We start from the raw sequence: 24,897 nt of genomic DNA, 5'->3' as shown, positions 1-24,897 counted from the left end.
GCTTTGTAACCTGAATTTTCTTTAATTGCAGAAATGAGTTCTCAAAGAAATGTAGCAGTGACCATTTCATGGCGCAGTCCTGTATAAAGTTTAGATTTACCAAGCATGTGATGTAAAATGATAAGACAGGTTCTGCTTCAGTTGTTGCTAAGGTTGCAGCAATCGGCTCAACTCTATGGACACCTTTTCACAGTTTTTTTTTCGTAACTGTTTTGTTACTTGATGGTCCATTCACATGTACAGCTTTGGATGCTGCATATATCTGCAGTATAAAATCTGTAGCAGTGGACAGGGGAATGAAACCTTGGAGGACAGAAAGGTGAGCTCCCAAAAGGCAATCTGCAGCGAAGATTCATATTGCCATGTACAAGCATAGAGCAAAATCAGAGCTCACACCACAAACTGCAAAGGCTGTAAAAGAGAAACAATGCAAAATAAAAAAAAAAATAAAAAAATAAAAAAAATCAACTTGCACAATAATACGCACAAAGCAAGACTAAAAAAAAAAAAAAAAAAAAAAAAATTTCAACAGTGTCCATGGCATTTAAGTTCAAGGGACAGAAGTTTTTTATACAGTGGTACCTTGGTTTAAGAGTAACTTGGTTTAAGAGCTCACAGTTTTTCAAAGTTGTGACTTGGTTTAAGAGCATTGTTTTGGTTTAAGAGCTCCCTGTACTGTGTGGGTGGGAGGGAGAGTAGAGGAGGGGCATGGATTGCATAGCGGGGTCTACAGCACTGTACTCTGACCCAGGAAGTCTCACTCGCCTTCCAAATCATAGCAGATCCACTTCAGGCTGGGGCCTGCATCAGGGGACGGGACTGTGGAGGTAATCTCTCCATATCTGTAACCCCTCTCTCCCCTGACAGCAAGTGCTGCATGTATGTGCCCACATCTGCCCTGCTCATTCCTTCATGCTCCCTGCAGTCTCTGTCCGCCCTTGTGTTTCCCATCCTCTCCATTACTGTACAGTAACTTATATAATTACATATTCTGCTGTTTCTGAATGTTTCATCTGTTTTACATGTCATTCAGAATAATAAATTATTATTTTTGGGTTGTGGAACCAATTGTCTGCATATCAGTGATTTCCTATGGGAAAATTTGATTTGGTTTAAGAGTGGATTTGGATTACAACACGGCCCCAGAAAGAATTATGCTTGTAATTCAAGGCACCACTGTATATAGGTGCTGAATAAATGTAACTGATCCTTGAATGGAAAATATTTAATGTAGTTTAATATAGTACAGTTATATTGAGGATTGGTGAGGTTACTGAGCACTGAATTAATGTTTGACAACTTTATTGACTCTTTTCAGTAGGCATATATGATATGATTCTCACGGTAGGCTCTCATTTTATTTTGGTACCAAGTATTAAGCAATTACATAATGCCATATTGTCTGTATGTAAATAAAGCTTCAGGAAGACATTCTCAATGCAATACTATTTAATCTTTACAAATATTACAACAATCCTTATAAACAGAAGACTAAAACGCAATAATTTGTCCATTAGGCTGGCAGTGGCTCGGCACCAGCCACACGGCAGGCGACTGCAGTAATTAAAGCTGCTCCTTTTCCAGAGCCATCTTCAGAAAGACGGAAGGTCACTTCACATTTTGGGGCCAGCATCTTCACAGTCTTCTTAACCACTCCAGCAAAGCTATTATTATAAGAGATGTTTAGAGATAATTAGTCTAAAATAGGTATTGGACAAGTGGGGCCATAATATGAAAGCCTATGGGCAAGCTTTAGTAATTATGCCCAATAGAGTTGTGGTAATATCACTGTGGCTTTCAAAAACAGCAAAATATAATCAAAAAGGAAAATCTTATATTTCATAATACTAACAAGAGCGTCCTGGAGCAGACCTGGGAAACCTCATTGCACATGTTTCTCAAAACAAATGTGCTGTACATTATAAAATGACAAGGACAAAAAAAATAACGCTTATCTTTATAACTTTTAGCAACTGAACTCCAAGTCTACAAGTCACAACATCTAGATAGAGCATTGACTCATTGTTCTCCGAGGGCCACTAAATAATTTCACTTCTACAGTCCAGCCAAGCTTCAAGCACAGCAATATAAATGTCAGTTTTACATTCTAGCTAAGAATTGGAGTATAAATAACCCATTTCAGAAAACAATGGATTACAGTGAGAATATTCAGATATAAAACTATATGGTCAAGCCACTATCATGCCAACAGCCACTATCCCCAGTTATGTACATCCAAGAACTTGGTATAGTAGAATCTCATTAGCACAGCTACATGGCTCCATTAATTTCACCAATGTTTATGACCCACTATTAGTACTATAATCTCAGACAATAGATTAAAAAGGAGGGGGCAGAGGGAAGAGAACACCACATGACTGTAGGATCAGACTACACCATACAGTAAGTGTTAAACTCAGGCCGACACTAGCTGTTACAAGACTACAATTTCCATCATGCCTAAGGCTTTGGCTGTCCAGGCAGGATAGGAATTGTAGTTTTACAACAGCTGGAGGGCCTGAGTTTGACACCCATGGACTACACCCATGGTTGTTTTGTAGTCTGTTGATATGGATTGGCAGCCACAGTAACTACAGTATAGGTCAGAAGCACAAAAGCAGGTGACATGTGCATAGACAGTACTGCAGCATGCATGCCTTATACCAACAGTAGTGAATGGGAGTCAGAAATGCCACTAAACTATTAGAAGGTCCCAGAAGTGATGCCTGCAAGAGTATAGCCCCCTCTCTACAGCCCTCAGTGAGTGACAAATGACAGAGGCAAGCAAAGCCTTATATGTAATACAGTGTTATCCAGCCCTACTGAGGCCTCTGGCATTACAGGAGAGCTGTCATCAAATGTTTGTCTACTGTTGAATCTATTCAAGGCTACACTGCAAAGCTACATCAAACAGTAAATGGCAGACTACTGTGCTCATTGATTAAAGGGGAAGTGCAGCAAAAATTTGTATTAAAAGTATTGTATTGCCCCGCCACCCACCCCCCAAAAAAAAGTTATACAAATCCTCAATATACACTTAATACGGTAAATGCTTATAAAGTGCTTTTCTTTCCCCCTGTACTCACTACTGTATTAAGGCTTCACTTCCTGGATAACATGGTGATGTCACGACCCGACTCCCAGAGCTGTGCGAGCTGTGGCTGCTGGAGAGGATGATGGCAGGGGGACACAGGGCACTGGAGAGACACTGAGCATCCCTCTGCCATCATCCTTTCCAGCAGCCACAGACCGCACAGTTCTGGGAGTCAAGTCGTGACATCACCCTTTTATCCAGGAAGTAAAGCCTTGATGCAGTAGTAAGTGTAGGACTTTATAAGCATTTCCCGTATTAAGTGTATATTGGTGATTTGCATAACTTTTGGGGGGCAATACAATACTGTAATAAAAATTTCCGCCGGACTTCTCTTTTAACATTTATCAACTTTTTTTTGAGGAAAGGGGAGGGTGGTAATAGAAAATGTATTTTTTTCTTCATTTTTGGCATATTAAATTTATGCCATCCACTGCGTAAGAAGAATAACGTTATAAATGTACTCTCTGGGTCAGTATGATTACAACTATACCAAGTCTATTCTTAAGCTTTACAATAGAAACTTTTTCCTAAAATGAATAAATGTGTGTAATTTTAGTATTCAGGGTGTTGGGGTGGGGCGGTCAACACTAGTCCTATATGGTGAATTAAACATTGAAAATCTGTTGGCACCTGGCCGTTGTGTTACTAGGCTGCACAAGCCATACTCATGCTGTGGCCATGATCTGAACACAGCATTTAAAAGGGTTAAGCTATCTGGATCAGTTTCTCTACTCTACATATTTACAGCAGGTACATGGCTGTTGCGATATCCTTTTGCAGGGGGCCAAACGACCTTATTCTGACTGGGCCATATAAAGATGTATTGTCAGAATAAAGCCCATAAGTGACCATAAAGGTGTGTTGGTGGTCACTAGGGAGTTAAAATCACACTATTTTCAGAGGATATCAATATGAATGGACATTTACTTACTGGGGATGCAGCTTGTACAGGGTTCCATCCACTCCTACAGTGATACTGAGATGCTCAAGGCTGCGATTTTCTCTCATCTTCTCTACCACAGAAGCAATGCCAGAAGCACATAGCTGAGCTGCTCTTCTTGACACTGTGCAGCAAACCTCCTTTACCAGCACTGTATCATCACATGTGCTCTTTAGGCCCAACTCCGCTAGGATGGAGCGAACCTGCAGTAAGCCAAGGGTATCACTGCAAAGAACACAAAAGCCCATTTTATTCTGTGTATAAAAGCCTATATAACCTTAGGCACAATTCACAGAAAGTCAACAAATCTCTGCATGGCGTAATTCAAGCCAAGAAACTAATCAGAAATATGTTAATGTGGCATACGATTTCTGATATTTTAGAGTCAAATCTATAATGACATACATGAGAAAAGCACAACACACAAACATGCACAAAATGGCTTCTTTTATAAAATATGCAGAGATGCGCAATCTGTCCAGTGTGCTAAAATATGGCCATTTATTAATCATATCATTTCTGTTCTAGCTTGCATTTCAAAGGATTAAAAAAATAAAAGTATATAGCTGTGTTTTATATACAGGATGTGGTGTTGGTTAGAATTAAGGCATTGTGCATAGTTTACAAGGATTCAACATGGAAGCCTGCAAAAAATCCCACTTTGCAATTATTTCAAATGGGAAGAAATGTAAACATAGATATACTGTACAGAATGCAACAATGAACATACACCAATTATAAACATGGATGTAAACATCCAGGTCTATTGATAGGTCATAAATAGATCTGCTGTGCTGAAGGAAGGCAGGGTTCTCTTGTCTTTCTTGTACCAGGGTTCTCACTACTGCACTCCTATCAAGGATCAATAGAATTAAAAAGAGACAAACAATAACCATTTGCTTCATACCAGATTATAAAATATAATAAAAAGAGTGACAAACCTTTCAATTTTTGATAGGAACTTTGTAGGAAAGAGGCTGCTTGTATTGAGCTTCTCAGAGATTTTGCCACCAAATAAAACTTTTTCTTGAGTGAGTTTTATTAGAACCTTGCGCACAATCTCTCCTAAGTACATTCCACTGATCATCTTCTCATATCTGAAAGAGAGGGCTGGGTTAGTCTTAAATGAATCCTCATTGCGTCTTACGTTCTTAGGTGCAAAGTTTTGTGTCATTTCTTTATAGTTAAAGAGCAGGTTTTTCTAACACAGCTTCAAATAGAAAAGTTCAATACTCTGCTGACAACATTAGTATTGGTATTTTACTAGACCTGCAATTTTGCCTACAAATGCTGGCATCATAAATTGAAGTCTCTGTTCTTCAGGAGGTTGATTCTACATAGGCCACCTTTACATATAAATGAAATTGCAAGAAACTACAACATAGGTCAAAAAGGTTAAACGGGTATTTCACTCAAACATAACTTATTATATATTGCTGCCCATGGTGAGCCTAATATTTCATTCCATACTTGTTACCATCTCTCCAGTCTCCTTTCCCCAGTTCTGAACTGCTGCTTTCTGCTGAAGACACAAAAATTTGTGTTTGAGCTTTACTCTCCGCCTTCCCCTGCCTTGCGATACAGTGGATGTAAACTAGTCTCTGGCTGGCTTTATCTGCAACTTTGTAGCTTTTTTGTAATACTGGGAGGGTTAAACTGAGGTCAAGTTGCAGATATACTCATTATTCATCCCAGCATAACAAAGTTGCTACAAAGTTGCAGATAGGGACTTGTTTACATCAGCCACCTCAGAAAGGAGGGAGGAGAGGGTTGAGAGCGGAAATGAACTGAACAGCTCAGGCACAGTTTTTTGTGCCATCTGCAGGAAGCAGCAGCTCAGAACTAGGGGGAAGGAGAATGAATAGATAACAACAAGTATGGGATGAATTGTTAGTCTCACCATGGGCAACATCATATGAAAAGCTATGGTAAGCAGATTATTATATGGTTTTCACACCCCAAAACTCAAGTCTCTCAAATATTTGCTACATTAGGAATTGGTTGAGCTCTGACTAAAGATATTAGATGCCTACCAATGAATATGCAATGTGTATGCTATGGATGTGGAACCTTTATAGCTGTGCTCTTGGTGCATAGCAGTGCATACACAGTGGCCTAGAATTATCATCCTGTCAAAAATCTGAAACTTGTGAGTCAGACAAATAGCAACCAATCACAGCTCACCTTGCTCAGTATGTATGGAGATATCCCAATCAATATCTGCAATAGTCACATAACAGCTCAAGATATTATAAAAACTGGTAGGGGATTAGGTAGAGAGTATGAGGACCTTTATGTTAAGTTATGCTGTATGTAGGCAATGTATGGTATTAAAATACCTTTGTTTCCCTGGATTAATAGAGTTGGTGTCAACATCTTGATCAAACGTAGTGGTGATATCAGTCAGGCAGCCATTGTCTCCAAATGCTCCCCATTCCATATTTATACACATTTGTCCATCATCTCCATCAAGCAGTTCCACATTTTTCATTTCCTCCATATAGCAAGCATTAGTCCCTGTACCTGTAAGGCAGGGGGAATATATGTCATACTGCGGTAGCAATGTTGAACAACAATCTATGATCCATACCATGGAGTTCTATTTAATCAATTTCTCTTATATAAATTGATATTGTTTAATATGCACATTATTTGCTGTGCTCTCAGTGAACACTTTTAGGGCAAACCTGGTTTAATAGTGATTATTCCATGTTACCATATGTAATAGAGATTACTTTTTCAGTATTGCATTATTGCGGGATGCAGTTCATTTGTGCTTGCTTAAATTGTAGTTTTGTCTCATTTACAGCCTTTTGACCCATTTTTAATGCATTCTTCCAAATTGCTGTAAAAACTAGATTTGCATTTCCAGGGAAATACAAATATAATATAGTGCTTGAAAAGAGCACCCCTTTACCAGTGACTTTCTTTTAACTTTAATCCTGGGTGCCATTCCTTTAAGAGCGACTTGGCTCCCGTCCCTTTAAGAGCGACGTGGGTCCCTTTAGTAGCGACCTGGGTCGCTTTAAGAGCGACGTGGGTCCCTTCGCTCTTAAAGGGACCCAGGTCGCTCTTAAAAAGCCCCAGGGATATTTCGCTCTTAAAGAGCCCCAGGTCGCTTTTAAAGGGACCCAGGTCGCTCTTAAAGGGACCCAGGTCGCTCTTAAAGGGACCAATTTCGCTCTTAAAGGGACCCAGGTCACTCTTAAAAGGACCTAGGTCGCTCATAAAGGGACCCGGGTCGCTCTTAAAAGGACCCATTTTGCTCTTAAACTGACATATTTCGCTCTTAAAGGGACCCAGGTCGCTCTTAAAGGGACCCAGGTCATTCTTAAAAGGGACCTAGGTCGCTCATAAAGGGACCCAGGTCGCTCTTAAAAGGACCCGGGTCGCTCTAGCGACATTGGTCTCTTTAAGAGCGACATGGGTCCCATACCTTTTGGAGTGACTTGGGTCCCTTTAAGAGCAACATGCGTCCCGTCCGTTTAAGAGCAACCTGGGTCCCGTCCCTTTAAGAGCGACTTGGATCCCTTTAAGAGCTACATGGGACCCTTTAAGAGCGACTTGGGTCCCGTCCCTTTAAGAGCGACTTGGGTCCCTTTTAAAAACGACTTGGGTCCCTTTAAGAGCGACATGGCTCCCGTCCCTTTAAGAGCGACTTGGGTCCATTTAAGAGCGACTTGCGTTTCTTTAAGAGCGATCTGGGTACTTATAATGGTAAAGATCATTGCTCGGTTACCATGACAACCTTACTCATGTCAGTGAGACAAAATCGTTAAGAACCTTCCATGTATTACATCTTCTATTGGCCAATAGTGGACATGTGACTGTGGATGGTGTGAGACATTGCCTGACGAGACCGTAGAGTTCCTATTGGCTGCTATATCTCAGCTATTTGCATATGTGCTGTGATTGGCTGTTAGCGGTTACAGTGTGGCCATTATTTGCAATGGGCCATTATTTTCTATGGGAAATTTGGGGTCTTTAAACGTAAATTTCTTAAAAACGACAAATCTGATCGAAACGAAAAATAGATAGCACACCACACACAGCCGAGGGCTTCGAAACGCAGTTTGAACGGAGTCTGTGTGTAAAGCGGTTCGGGCTGTATTACGCGCAGAAAAATAGGAAGAAGGAGAAGAAGAAGAAGACAGCGGAAAGTGGCGATTTGCAAATATTTTATTCGCAAAACGGCCATTTGCGAATAAAATACGCAATTCGGCACTTTCCGCAGAAAATACACAAACCGCCTCTTGATACATGTCGCCCAAAGTATTTACCGTATTTTACTGCGTATAAGACAACCTTTGACTTTCAAGAAGATTATCAGGGGTTCGTCTTATACGCCGGAAAATGTTAACCCCTGCCTGACCGCAGTTAAAAATGCTAAAAAATGGCGGCATCCCCACCGTATGGGATGACCACTATAAAAAACAAACAGTTAACCCAACGGGGGCCCGTTCCCGGCCTCCACGTGCCTCCTGGCCCAATCCCGGTGCAGGCAGTTTTTACAAACCGTTCAACGTATCAGTTTTTAATTGGTAACTTTTAACAGACAGAAAAACATAGTCAGTAGAGATGAGCGAACCTCGAGCATGCTCGAGTCGTTCCTAACCCGAACTTTAGGCATTTGATTAGTGGTGGCTGCTGAACTTGGATAAAGCCCTAAGGCTATGTGGAAATTATGGATATATTCATTGGCTGTATCCATGTTTTCCAGACAACCTTAGAGCTTTATCCAAGTTCAGCAGCCCTAGCTAATCAAATACCGAACGTTCGGGTTTGGATCGACTCAAACCCGAACCCGGTTCGCTCATCTCTAATAGTCAACATTACTTGTGTCAGTTAAAAAAATGCATCTGTTTCGATCTGTATTTTTTTTTTATATATATATTGGAAGTCAATGGAAAAACAGATCCAAACGGCTGACCCACAATTGCATCCGTTTTTTGAATCAGTTTTTTCCAAAAAACGTATACGTTAAACTGATTGCAAAAACACAGTGTTAACCCAGCCGACCACACATGGCTCCCAGATCATCCTGCATGTTGGCAGTAGCAGACAACATTGTACAGTAGTGACACCAAGGACAAGTCAATATTACAAGACTTACCAACCTGAGTACTATACTTCTCGTTTTGGGGCTGTGCAATATATAAAAATAAAAACTGTATGGTGAATCCTACCTACTATCAGGCCTACTTCACAGGTTGGGTCATCATATCCACAGGACATCATTGTTCCCACAGTATCGTTCACAAGTGCTATAACATAAAAATCAGAGTTCTGCAAAAATAAAAAGAGAAAAAATAATCACGGATGAAAAACACCAATAAAGAAAAAAGACTGAATGCATACATCAGAATGCAAATACCCGTTTTCTGATAGCAGCTTCTCGGAGTAGCCTGACCACATCCTCTCCCACACATCCTGAAGCACTGAAACCCTTTGTCCAAGATATAAGGATGCCCTATTAAGGTGAAAAAACAGCTATAGAATACTGGTAAATATATATGGGTTTGGAAGACAGATCTAGTTCTTAGTCACCTACCTGATCTAGACTGTTCTGCTTACAGGGAAAGGAGAATGTAAAACCCAAAGGCAATCTTTTCCCTTGAAGATTATTTTCTTCTTGAAATTCTGTGATACAATCCACTATGTGATCAAAGAGCTGAGAGAAGAAACAAAAGGAAAACAATACTATTTTAGGAGGATAACCTTCCAGACCAGCAAATGCACAGCCCCATAAGCTTTAATTTATTGGCGAACCAGTTGTGAAGATAAAGGAGGTGATTTATCAAAGGGTGTAAAATTTTAGACTGGTGTAAACTGGTGTAAAATTTACAACCCAATTGCAAATATGATAGGTTCTCTTTAAGAATGGCTATTCTATCATCTAAAACTCACTGTCCCTATTATCAAAGTTCATCTCTCCCTAAGTCTATCTATGAAGATACAGACTGCCTTTGCAGTCTGTATCCTATACTTTACCCAATCCTCTTTTTTGGTGCATGAAGGTCGGGCGCCGTCATCTTGATGATGTCACTTGTGTTCCACCGCTGAAACGCAAGTGACATAATCAAGATGGTGGCGGCCGGCCTTCCTGCACCAAAAAAAGAGGATTGGGTAAAGTATAGGATACAGACTGCAAAGGCAGTCTGTATCTTCCTTTTGTCAATTTATGAAGATACAGACTGCCTTTGCAGTCTGTATCTTATACTTTACCTAATCGTCTTGATCGGTGCAGCAAGGCCGGTGCCGCCATCTTGATTACATTACTTGCGTTCCACCACTGGAATGTGACGTAATCAAGATGGCAGCGCCTCGCCTTGCTGCCGCTCTGCATGATGGGAGCTTCCTGTCTCGCACCGGCTCTTTTGAAAAGAGCCGGAGCGAGACAGGAAAGGAAAAAGTGTATAAATAAAAAATGCGGCCATAAAAAAAATTAAATATATTTACAAATATTATACAAATATTATTCAAATGATAATTTACATATAATTAGGGGGAATTTTTTTATTTTTCTCCATGATTGGTTCTCTTTAAGAAAATAGCCCAGCTTGTTTACTTTATAGACACCTAGATAAGATGCAATACATTGCTTAATAACAGCTGAATGTTCTTGCTTTGTGAAACCTACCTCAAACAAATGAAGGTAATTGAACTAACGCACAGGTAGACCATAAAAGATGTCACATGACAAAAGGATTAAAAACTGAAAGCAGTATGTCTTGAGAAAAGAAAATGCACATAAGCAGAAATTATAGTTGTCTGGTGCCATTCTAATGAAATACCAAAGTGACTGCCTGGAGAATATTTCCTCTATCAATTATGATATGCAGTGCCCATATCATCTATGGCTTGTCCTGGCTGCCAATAATAGTCGGTCACCTGCCGCAACTATCAGGCGCAGATTATGGTCTGATCCCCATAGATTTTGTAGTCAGTTCGACCGCAGCATTTATAGGGAAAGCAGAGGGAGAAATCTCCTCCTGTTCACCAGCAAGGCTCTGTGAAACATTAAAACATTAAAGAGTTCAGCCTTAAGGGTGTGTGACTTGTGCAACCACACATGGCACATCACCCCATTAATCAAAAGGGGCACCAGCCCCTGGCAAAGGCAGTTCTAGTTGAAAATAGCACAAGAAGCCATTGGCTCCTTTCACTGTCAATCACCCGTGACCGCAGGCAACCTTATGCTTGTGGTCAGAAGATGCTGCTCTGTTCCTCTGCTCTGACGACATGCTGACATTCCAACGTCAACGTCATTTATCTGTGTATAAAAAGCAGATTTTTTAAAAAAATAATGAAAGTCAAAGCAAAAAACGGATTAACCCATAGGTTCACCAGGGCGTTACTGAATGTCCTGGTGCAGCTATGGGAGTTCAGAGGGGGGGTTGCAATCCCGTGTGCTAGATGCAGCCTGGGACCGCAGCTATTAGTATTTAGATGCAGCTGTCAAAGTTGGCAGCTGCTTCTAAATACTTATTATAGCTCTTCCCTGGTGGTCTAGTGGGGGGATCTCGGAGGGGCAATCCCCGCATCTGAAGCCGGCCGGGGTCTGCACCGTAATGGCGCTGAAACCTGGCTCGGCACTCTAGTGCTTTTGGCTGCAGCAGCCGAAAGCAATAGAGCCCAGATCTCATTGATCTATGCAGTATAACTATACTGCATAGATCTATATGAGAGATCAGAGCAGTCAAACTAGAAGTCCCCCTGGGGAACTTCTAGTATGTGTGTAAAGTTAAAAAAAAAAAAAAAAAAAAAAAAAAAAAGTTTTTTTATTAATACAAAATCCCCTCCCCTAATAAAAGTAAGAATCACCCCCCTTTCCCCATTTTATAAATAAAAAATAAACATGTTTGGTATCTCCGCGTGCATAATCACCTGAAATATTAAATAATCACATCCCCGATCTTACGTAAGCGCAAAAAAATTCCAAAGTGCAAAATTGAGCATTTGGTTGCATCAAATCTAGAAAAAGTGTAATAAAAAGTCTCATATGCGCAATCAAGGTACCGATAGAAAGAACACCAAAAAAATGACACCTCACACAGCCCCATAGACCAAAGGAGAAAAGCGCTATAAGCCTGGGAAGAGAGCAATTTTAAGGAACATATTTTAAAAAAAATGTTTAATTTTTAAAAGCCATCAAATAAAATAAAAGTTATACAAGTTACATATCATTGTAATCTTAACAACTTGAGGAACATAAATGTCAAGTCAGTATTACCCTAGGGCGAACGGCAATTTCACCGCACAATTTTTTTCTGGTTTCACTGCCATTGCAAAGTACATATAGTGGCGCAAAAAATAAGGGCTCATCTGGGTCTCTAGGTGGAAAAATACATGCACTATGGCCTTATATGAGGGACAATTTGGGGACAATGTAATTTTCTAGCTCTTGGGGGGGGGGGGGGGGGAATTCCCCTTTAAATGTTTTCTTGGCAGATTCTGGAGAGAGGATTCATGGTCAGGAGAAGAATTCAAGATGGCCCTGGCTGAATGAAGAGAAGAATAAGTGAACAACTCTGATGAGAGAAGAGTAAGTCACTGGATGCAACTGCACTCGGTTATAAAGGTCTGTAGTGGTAGTAGTCATGGTGTGGCTGTATTATTTAGGTATTATGTAGTGTTATCATTATACTGTGTGTGTAGCACTAAAGGAGGCACTACACTGTGTAGGGAGACTTTGAGCATTCCCTTAAAGAGGTTTATGTAGGGAATGATTAGTGCACACTCCCTACACAGTATATGAACACACTCCCTGAGTGAGCAGGGAGAGCAGAGAAGCAGATATACAGTTTGGAGACTGTCTGGGCACATAAAAAGCTGGATTCACAGGTCAAAAAGATAACTTTATCTGGGAGTTTGAGGAGAGAATATTGCAGGAGGTAGTGTTTTGCAAGGCTGCCTTTCCTCCTCTACATGCTCACTCATGCCCCTTGACCCCTTCCCCTCTCCATAGAGCATATTAGACAAAGAAATCCTGCTTCTTCTGAAGTGAGGGGGGAGGTAGGAAAACAGCTTTTCGAGTACAGAAGGAAACTATTTTGCTAAATAAAACCTATTTCAGAGTTTCTTAAAATCGCTTGTACTATTAATATTGACTTCTGAAAAATGATATTTAATTGACAGTTTACACTATTTGCAGGATTGGGGATAATAAGCTAAATCAGTAGCGCACTGACTGCTAAGACCCCACCAATCCCAGTGCTGCTTTCACACTCTATAGGGCCACTGAACATTGCATCCCCTTTTTAGTTATTACATTTGGAAAATAGCCATGTGAAGCAAGACACACACACATACCTCTTCTCCAGTTCCTTGGATTATTTCGGTGGACAAAGCAAAAGTCTTGCTTATCATTTGTATTCCTCCTTCATTTCTTATGCCCAAATGCATATATAAAACACGAAAATTGGTTCCTCCTAAGTCAAGCGCCAGAAATTCTCCCCGTTCTACAAAGGATCAAAATTTATTAGCTTTAAAAGTGACTTGTGCTATTTGTGTGAACATTGTGTGTATGGGAGAATTAGAACTATTCATGGCCATCATATATCTTATATATGGCATTTTCAGCAAATTTCTGCAAAATAAATCTGTAGTTTTTATTTCCTCTGGAGCTGGGGGGCAGAGCCAAAGATCTTTGATGTGATCTCTGCACACACAAAGGAGGGGATCCTGCACTTTTGCGCCTGGTGCACAGCATAACATAAACAGCCTCATAGAAGCCATGATAAAGCTCTCTAAAGAATCACCTTTCGCGTAACTTTATCCCTGAGCTGGTTACATGACAGGACTGAATATTTTTTTTCTTTTTTAGCATGGAAGACCTATTATAAGTGCAGGAGGGGGGGGGGGTAATGTGCAAACATTTCTGCCTGATAAGGCTAAGTTCACACTGCATTTTTGCAGTCCATTTAATGGATCCATTTTTAGGCCATATTTACATGTTGTAAGAGACCGGCTGTGCCACGACCCAGCCAGGTCACGGAATGGCCGATCTCTAAAAAGATGGCCAGATGATCTTTGCAGCCGTACAGTTCTGATGCGTGCGTGCTCCACTGCACTCTACGGAGCGAGCGGCCGCAGCCATTTGCTCCACTGTGTGCACCGACATGGCTTTTTATGGTCGCTATTTAATGAATAGCGGCTGCAGAAAACTGAATAGCGGCTGCAGAAAACTGATATGTCCGTTGTTTGCGGCGCCGCTAGGGATCCCGGCCGGAGCGTATACTATGGGGGAGATTAATGAAAGGGTGTAAATATACAACTGGTGTAAACTGCCCACAGCAACCAATCACAGCTCCTCTTATATTTTACCAGAGCTGAAAGCTGAGCTGTGATTGGTGGCTAAGGGCAGTTTACACCAGGTGTATATTTACACCCTTTCATAAATCTCCCCCTATGTGTATACGCTCCGGCCGAGATCCCATATAAAGAAAGGTAACGTATATTTTCGTAATAATTACGTCCATTGTACAACGGCCGTCATTTTACAAAAATATAAGTTGTGTGAACATAGCCTTAAAATGGTTACTTTTAAAGTACAGAAAAACGTGGTCAACCACATTTGTGTGTACGCTAAGAATTTAGATCAGTTTCAGTCTGTTTATTTTAATAATTGAAGTCAATGGGAAAATGGATTCAAACAAATGGCAAACAATTGCACCCATTTTTTTAATCAGTTTTTTTTCCATAAAAAGTTTTTTTTTTTTCTACTGACTTGTACTTTTGATCTATGAAAACTTTGTTGAAACAGTGCTTATTATAATTTTGCAACAACATTTCCCATAGAATTGTATCTAAAAAAATTTTTATAGCAAATACCTGTTCCATTTGGTGTACCACGCACAAATGTGGGGAGCATCTTTACAATAGCTTCTGGTTGCGTCAATTTCCGGAGACCCTTTTCCATTTCATTTCTCATACGTTTTTGTACCTCGGCTAGTTTTGCCTGGGTCATAATAAAAGGTTCTAAGATTTTATCAATTAACTTTCTTTGCTCAGCAACACGTTGTGCTACAGCAGTTACTATGGCTGTGCCTTTTCCACTTCCATCCTCAGACACTATAAACTTTATCTGGCAGTCTGGAGCTAACTCTTTCAGCGTCTGACTGAGATGTTCACCAAATCTGCAACACAATCAACGGATACGTATTGTTATTTTATCAATCACAGTCCTGGAACCCAAGATAGAGTTTGACTGGTACAATTGTGAAGCTATAGCAAAATAGTGGTTATCAAAGCAATGGCATTAAAAGGAGAAGTTTGGGGTCAGACATTTTTTTTTCCAATGCTGGGGTCCGCTGTCTCCCCGCTTTTTTGAAAAAAAGAAATGTTCGACCCCTGACTTCTCCTTTAATTAAAGCCCATACCATATTTGTAGCCTGTACAGCTGCAAAATGGCCCAGTAGGTAAAGAGCCTTGATTTGATATAAAAGTAGAATTATTCTATGCTATCATATGATACTATGTATCAGGATAAATATGGGGGGAATGGACCCTTAGATAGATATGAGACAAAACATAGTTTTTGGATTAAAAAGGGCTATTTTAATTTTATGGCTGCAATAATTTAAGTTAAGCGCCAGGCATGCTTTTTAGCAATTACATGCCAAAATATTTTCTAATTTTTTATATAAATTTCTAGCCTTATTTGTAGGAGAGACTTTTTTTTTGCGTTTAGCAAAAACATCTCAAACTACATCCAAAATACAAACTAACAAACAACCATCTCAAACATTTTATGCCTAGAAAAATCTATGTTTAAATAAAATAGATAACTCCTGTTGTATAGTGAAATATTAGCAAAAAGCCAGAAGGGCTGATTTAGCATATCATTGAACTATCTAATTTCATAGCACAGGTAAAGAAGCCCATATGCTGTTTTCTGTATCCAGCAATGTTAAGATCCTTGTGGTACACAATAGACCTATCACTGTTAGATGAAGTCAAAAGTGTGAGCTGTGCCCTATACTTTCTTTACACCTAATTCCTATTATGTACTGCCAATATGGAGAACAGATGATGCAAGAAAACCTTTTATTATATGTTCACGTATGTGCCTGACCTTCTGCTGGGGCAGCATGAAGCACTATTTTGTCTGATAAAATAGACACCACAAATCTGCCACTGCCACTGTTCTTATGACAGAGCAAAACAATACTAGCAGAGGTGTAAAAATAAAAAGAATCTTTAACCAGAAACAAAAACTTTTATATAGAACTAAAGGTGCCCTACAATTTCAATGGCCTCCTAAAATATTTCTAACACAACAATATAATGTAAATGTACTGTAGGATGTAAATGTTGGATTTGATCCTATAAGGCTCAAAAATAAGATTACAAATAAAGTAGCTAAAATTCTATTCTTGGAACCTATATAAAACCATACTACAGCTGTTTTGGTAGCTGCCTATTCTTGAGGCACAAGTATTACATTGCATAGCATAACTAAGCCAAAGATCTTACTTTGGGTTTGTTTTATAAACAGAACCATCCACTCCTACTGTGATACGCCCCATTGGGTCATGATGATTATTCCTGATGCGATTGGCAACTGCAGCAAGTCCAGCCGCACACAACTTTGCAGATCTTGTGGACACAGCACTGCAGACACACTTCACCTGTTCGCAGTCTTGCTCAGTCGGATTCAATCCCAATGATATCAAAAGAGCTTTAGCCTTTGCTAGGCCAGACTTTTCACTGTAAAATATAAGACAATTTAGCAAATATATAGATAACATATTTAATAAAACCCTTATCATTATCATCATGCCAGCTTGTCTATATCTCCATTTTTATCCAGTAAGTTCAGACAGAATGCAGTCTGATAATATGAAATGTTTTCTTACTTCTCGATTTCTGACACGTCCTTGGTATGTATTGCTTCTTTAGCAAGTAGTTGAGCTGTTGTGATGCCTTGAAACAATAGTTCTTTCTTGGCCAGTTTAATAAGTATGTGACGCACAATTTCTCCCATGTACATGCCACTGATCATCTTATCAAACCTGCATGAGAAAAAAAAGAAGGTTTAACAGTCCAATATATAAAAGGTGGTCAGGTATATACAGAAAAACATCTAAGAAGACCAATCTAGAATGGAAAAGTGGTCTTTGGGTGGAGGTTATCCATTACATAAACTCTTGATAAGGGGATGGTCTCTTTTATAGAGGTTTCACTGTACAATGCTATAAATGGGGTACCTCCAGAGGAAAGAAAATTGGTTTCAAATTAACTGGTATAACTGTATACAGATTTATATATTTCATGCGATAGATAGATCTTCAAAACTTTTCCAGGCCTTTTCCAAACTGAAACAATGCTGCAACCCCTGTCCTTCTCAAGAACTGTCAAAAAAATGAGCAATGTGTCTGAATGGAATGAATTACATGAATTCTCCAGGGCATATAAGAACTGCAACTGATAAGTATTGGAAGGCTTGAATTTTTTAAACCGTAATAAATATGCAAACCTGCCTATCTTGCTGATAGCAGTTAATATTTTATACTCTTGAGCACCCCTTTAAATTAGCCTTCTTGTTTCATGTAAATAAAATGTAAGCAACGTTATAATTTCTGTTTCAATTCCAGTTTTCAATATTGTTTGCACTCAGTGGATGGAAACATTCATCATTTACATTCAGTGGCTGAACACCAAGCCCAATTATAGGAAAACTCATACATGGTCACAAACCATGCAGCGTTTAAGCTACTGAAAATAATGAATGTTTTTATTTAGAGACAGCAAGCAGAGATCTGGAAAACTGTAGCGTTGAAATGGTGTCTACATTAGAAAGCAGCCTAACCTTTTAAAATCTCCTTCAACAAGCTTAGCACCACTAAGGAACCAGTTCTACATTCAATTAGCTATAGGCTTTTACTGGACTGCTCGGAATTTGTGAAGAACATTAGAGAAAATTATGCCTACTGTATAAAAATGCAAACTTAGTAAAGACCCCAGACAAGCTTGTAACATATGAGTGGTATAATCTTGCAATGTTTTACTAAATTAGCTCCCTACACACCTTGATTATTCACATGCCTTTGTAGAGTTAAAATGACTTATTAGAAGGAGGATGAATTTTTTTAAGAAAATGTTTTTTTCTTTCACATTCTTGCTAAAAGCATTCCTAAGAGAAGATGGGAACCCTTGCATTAATTCATTAAAGGAATGACTCTGTCCAATACTTTGTTTCTCGGCCTGACCACTTGCATAATTACATTTTCTTTTGAGGTTAACAGAGAGATGTTCCATATTAGTAAAGTCTGCAGACAGTAAAGTTCCACAGTACTTAGATCATTTTGCTTCAGTTAATTGGAGATCAACATCATATAGAAAAGGTAGAAAATACCAGCCAGGAGTATAATTAGCTCTTAGATGTTCAAAGACTTTCTAACGTATTATTCTCCACATTTGAAGATCCAAGTTTTGAAATGTTGTAAGCCCCTTGCAGTTTGCACCGTAGAAAGGAATTTATTTTTGGTTGAAATTACTGAGTTTCTAAAAACAGACACAGTGAAAATATCTGGTTCTTTCTCAAGTTAGAACACCTTTATATGAATCAAACGTTCATATTTTACACATGACTTCCTTATAGTTAACATTTAACACATCTTCAATGTTTTCTGCAATGTTGGAGTAGGGAAGCTTGGACCACCAGAGGGTATGATGCCGATACCACATATATATTACCAACAAAACACAACAATCACTGAACTCAGGGAGAACAGTGAAAAATTCCAATGGAGTACTCATTTACGAGTCTCCATTGATTGTCCCATACAAAATTTGAATATGCAAAAAAGGGGTCCGTGGAGCCTCAGTTACGAGTCTCAAAACACGGGAATAGCCAGATATCCCTCTCCAGAGAAGGAAGCCCATTGCCAAGGGGTGCCTCCTAGTGGGGAGAGCACCAAACCACCCCGATACGTAGTCCCTCAGGTCCTCACTCTGTAGCGAGCTTTGGGACCTAAATAGGGAAACACCAGGGTGGCCCCTGTGAGTCAAAGTCTAACTCTGTGGCGAGTATAACGACATAAGACTAGGGTTACCAAGGCTAGGCATCCATCCACAGACTGCAGTTTCGGGGTATTTGCCCCTCGTCAGTGTGGAGCAGGATTCTGGCTACTGGGGCAATGATAAATAGACCAACAAAAAAACAATCACTGAACTCAGGGAGAACAGTGAAAAATTATGTCGTTATACTCGCCACAGAGTTAGACTTTGACTCACAGGGGCCACCCTGGTGTTTCCCTATTTAGGTCCCAAAGCTCGCTACAGAGTGAGGACCTGAGGGACTACGTATCAGGGTGGTTTGGTGCTCTCCCCACTAGGAGGCACCCCTTGGCAATGGGATTCCTTCTCTGGAGAGAGGGATATCTGGCTATTCCCGTGTTTTGAGACTCGTAACTGAGGCTCCACAGACCCCTTTTTTGCATATTCAAATTTTGTATGGGACAATCAATGGAGACTCGTAAATGAGTACTCCATTGGAATTTTTCACTGTTCTCCCTGAGTTCAGTGATTGTTGTGTTTTGTTGGTCTATTTATCATTGCCCCAGTAGCCAGAATCCTGCTCCACACTGACGAGGGGCAAATACCCCGAAACTGCAGTCTGTGGATGGATGCCTAGCCTTGGTAACCCTTGTCTTATGTCGTTATACTCGCCACAGAGTTAGACTTTGACTCCCAGGGGCCACCCTGGTGTTTCCCTATTTAGGTCCCAAAGCTCGCTACAGAGTGAGGACCTGAGGGACTACGTATCGGGGTGGTTTGGTGCTCTCCCCACTAGGAGGCACCCCTTGGCAATGGGCTTCCTTCTCTGGAGAGAGGGATATCTGGCTATTCCCGTGTTTTGAGACTCGTAACTGAGGCTCCACGGACCCCTTTTTTTGCATATATATATATATATATATATATATATATATATATATGTAACACAAGCACTTTCATTTGCTTTGTTACAGCAGGTTATTTGTAAATTAACTCATATGACATTGACTCATGGCAAACTATTAGTTTCAATGCCTTCTTCGTCTAGGATTGTCATCTTCTCCTAGACCTTCAGGGCCTTGTTGTGCTATGGACCCCTTAATGTGGCAGAGTTTGGACCCCCAGGTTGGTAGTACAGTGGACCAGTCTAACCCAAACAATAAGAATTTTCAGAAAAGTAAAAGCATCTTGACAAAAATGTAACAATTTATCCAGTATAAGGACCATATTAAAGATGCCAATGAACTCTCTAAACAATTGGTGATCAGCACACATTTAGCAAGCCTATTACAATGCTTTAATTTTGTGCATCTAGGGCCACTCAAATAACCGGATCATTTGTGTGGCCCATTATTGACATGACTCATTGGCCATTTATTCCCAATTATCCAGGAAGATGGGCAGCTGATAAGCAATGTTTCTTGAAACACGAAAACGAACAAGCATTTACTCGTTCATCTACTGATGAATAGCAATCTAGACACAGTATGAACCCACTTCCATCATTTCTTAAAGGGTAACTATAATATTTCACAGGCAGCAGGATACACTGTGAAAAAAACCTGCCACGTTCCCGATGCAGGCATGCACATGGTATGGATTTCTTCCAGCAGTGCTTATGACTGCATTATGACTACACATGGTATGGATTTCTTCCAGCAGTGCTTATGACTGCATTGACTGCAATGCAATTAAAAGAACTGGTGGAAAAAAATCTGTACCTGGCGCGTGCCTGCATCGGGAGCACATCAAGGGCAGTACATAGTAACATAGTAAATAAGGTTGAAAGACGACTAGAGTCCTTCAGGTTCAACCTAGGGAAACCTTACTGTGTTGATCCAGGGAAGGCAAAAACCCCCACGAGGCAGACGACAATAGCCCCACCACAGGGAGAAAACTCCCCCCCCCCGACTCCAATGGCAACCAGAACAATCCCTGGATCAACGTATCACCGGAAATCTAATGCCCATAACTTGTAATATTAGATTGTTCAAGAAAAGCATCCAGGCCTCCCTTGAACTTATTTAATGAATCGGCCATGACAACATCATGTGGCAGAGAGTTCCACAGTCTTACCGCTCGTACAGTAAAGAACCCGCGTCGATGCTGATGATAAAATCTCTTTCCTCTAGACATAGAGGATGCCCCCTTGTCATGGTTACAGTCCTAGGAGTAAAAAGATCACTACAAAGATCTCTGTACTGTCCATTCATATATTTGTACATTGTGATCAGATCGCCCCTAAGACGTCTTTTTTCTAGCGTAAATAACCCCAAGCTTGATAACCTGTCCTGGTACTGTAGCCCACCCATTCCCTTAATGACCTTTGTTGCCCTCCTCTGCACCCGCTCCAGTTCAGCTCTGTCCTTCTTATATACCGGTGCCCAAAACTGTACACAGTATTCCATATGTGGTCTGACTAGTGATTTATAAAGAGGCAAAACTATGTTCTCATCTTTAGCATCTATACCTCTTTTGATGCATCCCATTATTTTATTAGCCTTGGCAGCTGCTGCCTGGCACTAATCACTAAAGTTGAGTTTACTGTCCACCAATACCCCCAGGTCCTTTTCGGAAGTAGTTTTACCCAGTGTTTTATTATTTAGCACATAACTGTACTTATTATTTCTACGGCCCAAGTGCATAACCTTACATTTATCCACATTAAACTTCATTTGCCATTTGACTGCCCAAGCCTCTAGCTTCTCCAAATCCCTCTGTAATATGATATCATCCTTTGTGCTGATTACTTTACCCAGTTTAGTATCATCTGCAAAAAATGGAGATTCTACTCTGTAGCCCCTCAACAAGATCATTAATAAAAATATTAAAAAGAAGTGGACCCAACACTGACCCCTGTGGTACCCCACTAGTAACTAAAACCCAATCTGAATATGTTCCATCAATGACCACCCTCTGTATTCTATCACACAACCAGTACGGCAGGTTTTTTCACAGCATATCCAGTCACCTGAGAAACATAATAGTTACCCTTTATGAGATGAGCCAACATCAAGCACGCTTGGGTTCTTATAAACTTGAACTCTCGGCATTTGATTATAGTGGCTGAAGTTGGATGCAGCCCTGGGGAGACTTGAAACATGAATACAGCCTATGGCATTATCCAGGTTTTCCCAGGCAGCCTAGGAATCCCAGGAATCCAACTTCTTGATGAAATGTAAAATGTTTGGGTTCAGAAGAACCTGAGCATGCTCAAGGTTTGCTGATCTCTAGTCCTTATGTTTCCACCCTGGATCTGCCTGTTTAAACAAATGTGAATATTTGCAGCATTAACTCAACATAATGAGCAAGCTAAAAATTTGCTAAAACCTGCCGCACACTCATAGAAACAAAAGATTGTAGGAAGAGAAAGACCACCTGCTCCATGTAGTCTACCCTTATATTATTTTCATTGTAATTATCATCTTAAGATAGATAGATATATATCCCAGGAATTTAATTTCAGTTACTGTAGGTTTGCCAACCACATCTGCTGGAAGTTTGTATAGAACTTTAGAAATACCAACCTACTTGTAGTGTATATTGCTGTGCATCTGATGCTCCTGCACCTGGCCTGACTAGTTAGTGGTTGGAAGCCATAAAAGCCACATGATAGTAGTCTGGTACATGCTATACTAGTCTAGAAAAGCAAAGCCTAATATTACAAAACAATTGCATACAGTTACTACATAAGAGGATCTAAAAGCAAAAATCTAGTTAATTTTGTACACAAAATGAATTTTGGTATAATATAAAAAAAAACAACTTACATTCCTAATAATCACATTAAGGGTACAAACCCACTTGACGTATTTGCTGCGTGAATCAGTCTTAAAAATAAGCAGGCAAAACGCAGGTTGGCTTTATATGATTGTTCTGCGTTAAAATACGCAATTGCGTATTTTTGAAGCGTTAAGCGTGTTGTTAGCAAAGCATCAGTTGTTAACAACCTGTGCGAAAAACGCATGTAGCTTCATGCTTCAAAAATACGCAATTGCGTATTTTAACACAGAACAATTGTATAAAGCCAACCTGCGTTTTGCCTGCTTATTTTTAAGACTGATTCATGCAGCAAATACGTCAAGTGGGTTTGTACCCTAAGAAAACTATTCAAGCAGTAGTTTTCCAAACTTAAATATATTTGACATGTCAACTAGCAAGTCACTCAAATATGAAGGAAAAGCGAACTTCAGCTAGCTTAAATTTAATGGAACATTTTTATGACTAGAATGTTCTATGGTTTGTGCCTACCTTTGCTTTCCAGGTGTATGGGATTTCTGGTCTACTTCCCGATCATACTCAGTTTCAATCTCTTTTAACCCGCCATCATCACCAAGTCCTCCCCATTCCACATTAACACACATTTTCCCTTCATCTTCTTCAACAGCTTCCACATTGCCCATCTCCTCCATGTAGCAGACGTTAGTGCCAGTACCTGAGTAAAAAGCAACAGTGAAGTATAGAGCAACTATAGAACTAATGCTTCTTAAAAGACTCCAAATATTCTACAGGGAACTTACCAACAATAAAGCCAACCTCACAACTATGATCTTTGTAGCCACAACTCATCATAGTCCCAACGGTATCATTGACAATGGCAACAACATCAACTTTATAATCCTGTAAGAATCAGAGGATGATTGATTTACCATTCCGGAGCTAGTGTGATACTACAATAAAGCTACATGAATGGCGCTTACCCCTCGCCTGTCAATGGCATCTTTTAACAGTTGAACCACATCCTCTCCTTCCACACCAGAACAGCGAAATCCTTTAGTCCAAGAAATAAGAACACTCTGTGGAAAAAATAACGGGCAGTAGTGTTACACCAGCAAAACGTAATAGGTATTTTTTCTGTACACAAAACTATGAATTCCAATAAATTTATTATCACAGCAAACTCTGGTGGCTCATATAAAAGCAGAATTTACCCCTCTACCTGTGTAGGATTAGGTGGTAGGGAATACATTACAGAGTATTGGATGCATTAGGTGACTACTTCAAGAGGGGGAAAAAACAACATACCAGGTATCCCCCACCCCTCTCCCCATGTGGTATATTATGCTGTAATGTTAATTATTAGACTACATATTGTACATTAAAAAAGAAAAAGAAAATTTCTAGAATTTTACACTTTGATATATCATAAGGGATTTGATCTAATGTATATTTAATGCATGCATACAAAGCCAGAAAAAAAAATTCCCATTAACATTTTCTATTGGAAATTGATGATGAGATTGGTGTGATGAGTTTAGCATCTGATGTTCAGTACTGGCGAACATTTTGCAAGTTTCTGGACTTAGTAATAAAGACAAATTTCGATGTAATGCATAGGACATGACACCAAACAAAATAGTCTTACCTTGTCTAACTGACTCTGCAGACAGGGGAATGAAAAAGTGAACCCAAGGGGGAAGATTTTCTGCTTAAGGTTTCGTTGCTCAAGGAAACTTCCAAGACATTCAGCAACATGATCAAACAGCTGTACGGACGACAGATAATGCAGAGATAAAACCATCATAGATAAAACCATCATAACATTTTCATATCAGTATATCAATATTGAGCACTGTCTGGGTATGAATGTGTATATATATTTATTTATATTTTTACTTGTGACCTTACTCTGATTAACTTTCCCAGCTGTACAGAGAGAAGAAACTGTGCAGAATCAGACAGCCAGGGATATTGTTTACATGAGCCGTTTGGAAAGAAGGGGAAGTTTGAGGGCAGAGAGAGTAAACAGCTCAAAAAGAGATTTCTATGTCTTTAGCAGAAAGCAGCAGCTCAAACTGAGGGAAGGAGACAAATAATGTAATAACATGTATTGAATGAATTGTTAGTCTACAGGAGTGGGGAT

The 24,897-nt window shown here is 39.8% G+C and overlaps 1 protein-coding gene across 5 annotated transcripts in view; it reads right to left on the bottom strand.

Annotated features, from left to right (window-relative positions):
• Window positions 1-1,431: 1,431 nt before the first annotated feature.
• HK3 (hexokinase 3) overlaps window positions 1,432-24,897 on the bottom strand; it is a 63,275-nt gene continuing 39,809 nt past the window's right edge. For all 5 annotated transcript variants that reach the window (XM_069972700.1, XM_069972683.1, XM_069972709.1 and 2 more), the window contains exons 5-19: window positions 24,400-24,519; window positions 23,735-23,830; window positions 23,555-23,654; window positions 23,286-23,469; window positions 16,895-17,050; window positions 16,512-16,745; window positions 14,868-15,172; window positions 13,347-13,495; window positions 9,586-9,705; window positions 9,409-9,504; window positions 9,221-9,320; window positions 6,374-6,557; window positions 4,976-5,131; window positions 4,026-4,259; window positions 1,432-1,664 (exon numbers count right to left, since the gene is read on the bottom strand). In XM_069972700.1, coding sequence (XP_069828801.1) covers window positions 1,514-1,664; window positions 4,026-4,259; window positions 4,976-5,131; window positions 6,374-6,557; window positions 9,221-9,320; window positions 9,409-9,504; window positions 9,586-9,705; window positions 13,347-13,495; window positions 14,868-15,172; window positions 16,512-16,745; window positions 16,895-17,050; window positions 23,286-23,469; window positions 23,555-23,654; window positions 23,735-23,830; window positions 24,400-24,519 — 2,385 coding nt within the window. In that variant the 3' untranslated portion in view covers window positions 1,432-1,513. The remainder of the gene's footprint in view (window positions 1,665-4,025; window positions 4,260-4,975; window positions 5,132-6,373; window positions 6,558-9,220; window positions 9,321-9,408; window positions 9,505-9,585; window positions 9,706-13,346; window positions 13,496-14,867; window positions 15,173-16,511; window positions 16,746-16,894; window positions 17,051-23,285; window positions 23,470-23,554; window positions 23,655-23,734; window positions 23,831-24,399; window positions 24,520-24,897) is intronic.

Source organism: Dendropsophus ebraccatus, chromosome 1 (assembly GCF_027789765.1).
Source record: "Dendropsophus ebraccatus isolate aDenEbr1 chromosome 1, aDenEbr1.pat, whole genome shotgun sequence".
Taxonomy (NCBI): domain Eukaryota; kingdom Metazoa; phylum Chordata; class Amphibia; order Anura; family Hylidae; genus Dendropsophus; species Dendropsophus ebraccatus.
The sequence above is the reverse complement of the archived record's forward strand: the minus strand, read 5'-3'. Positions and strand labels throughout refer to the sequence as shown.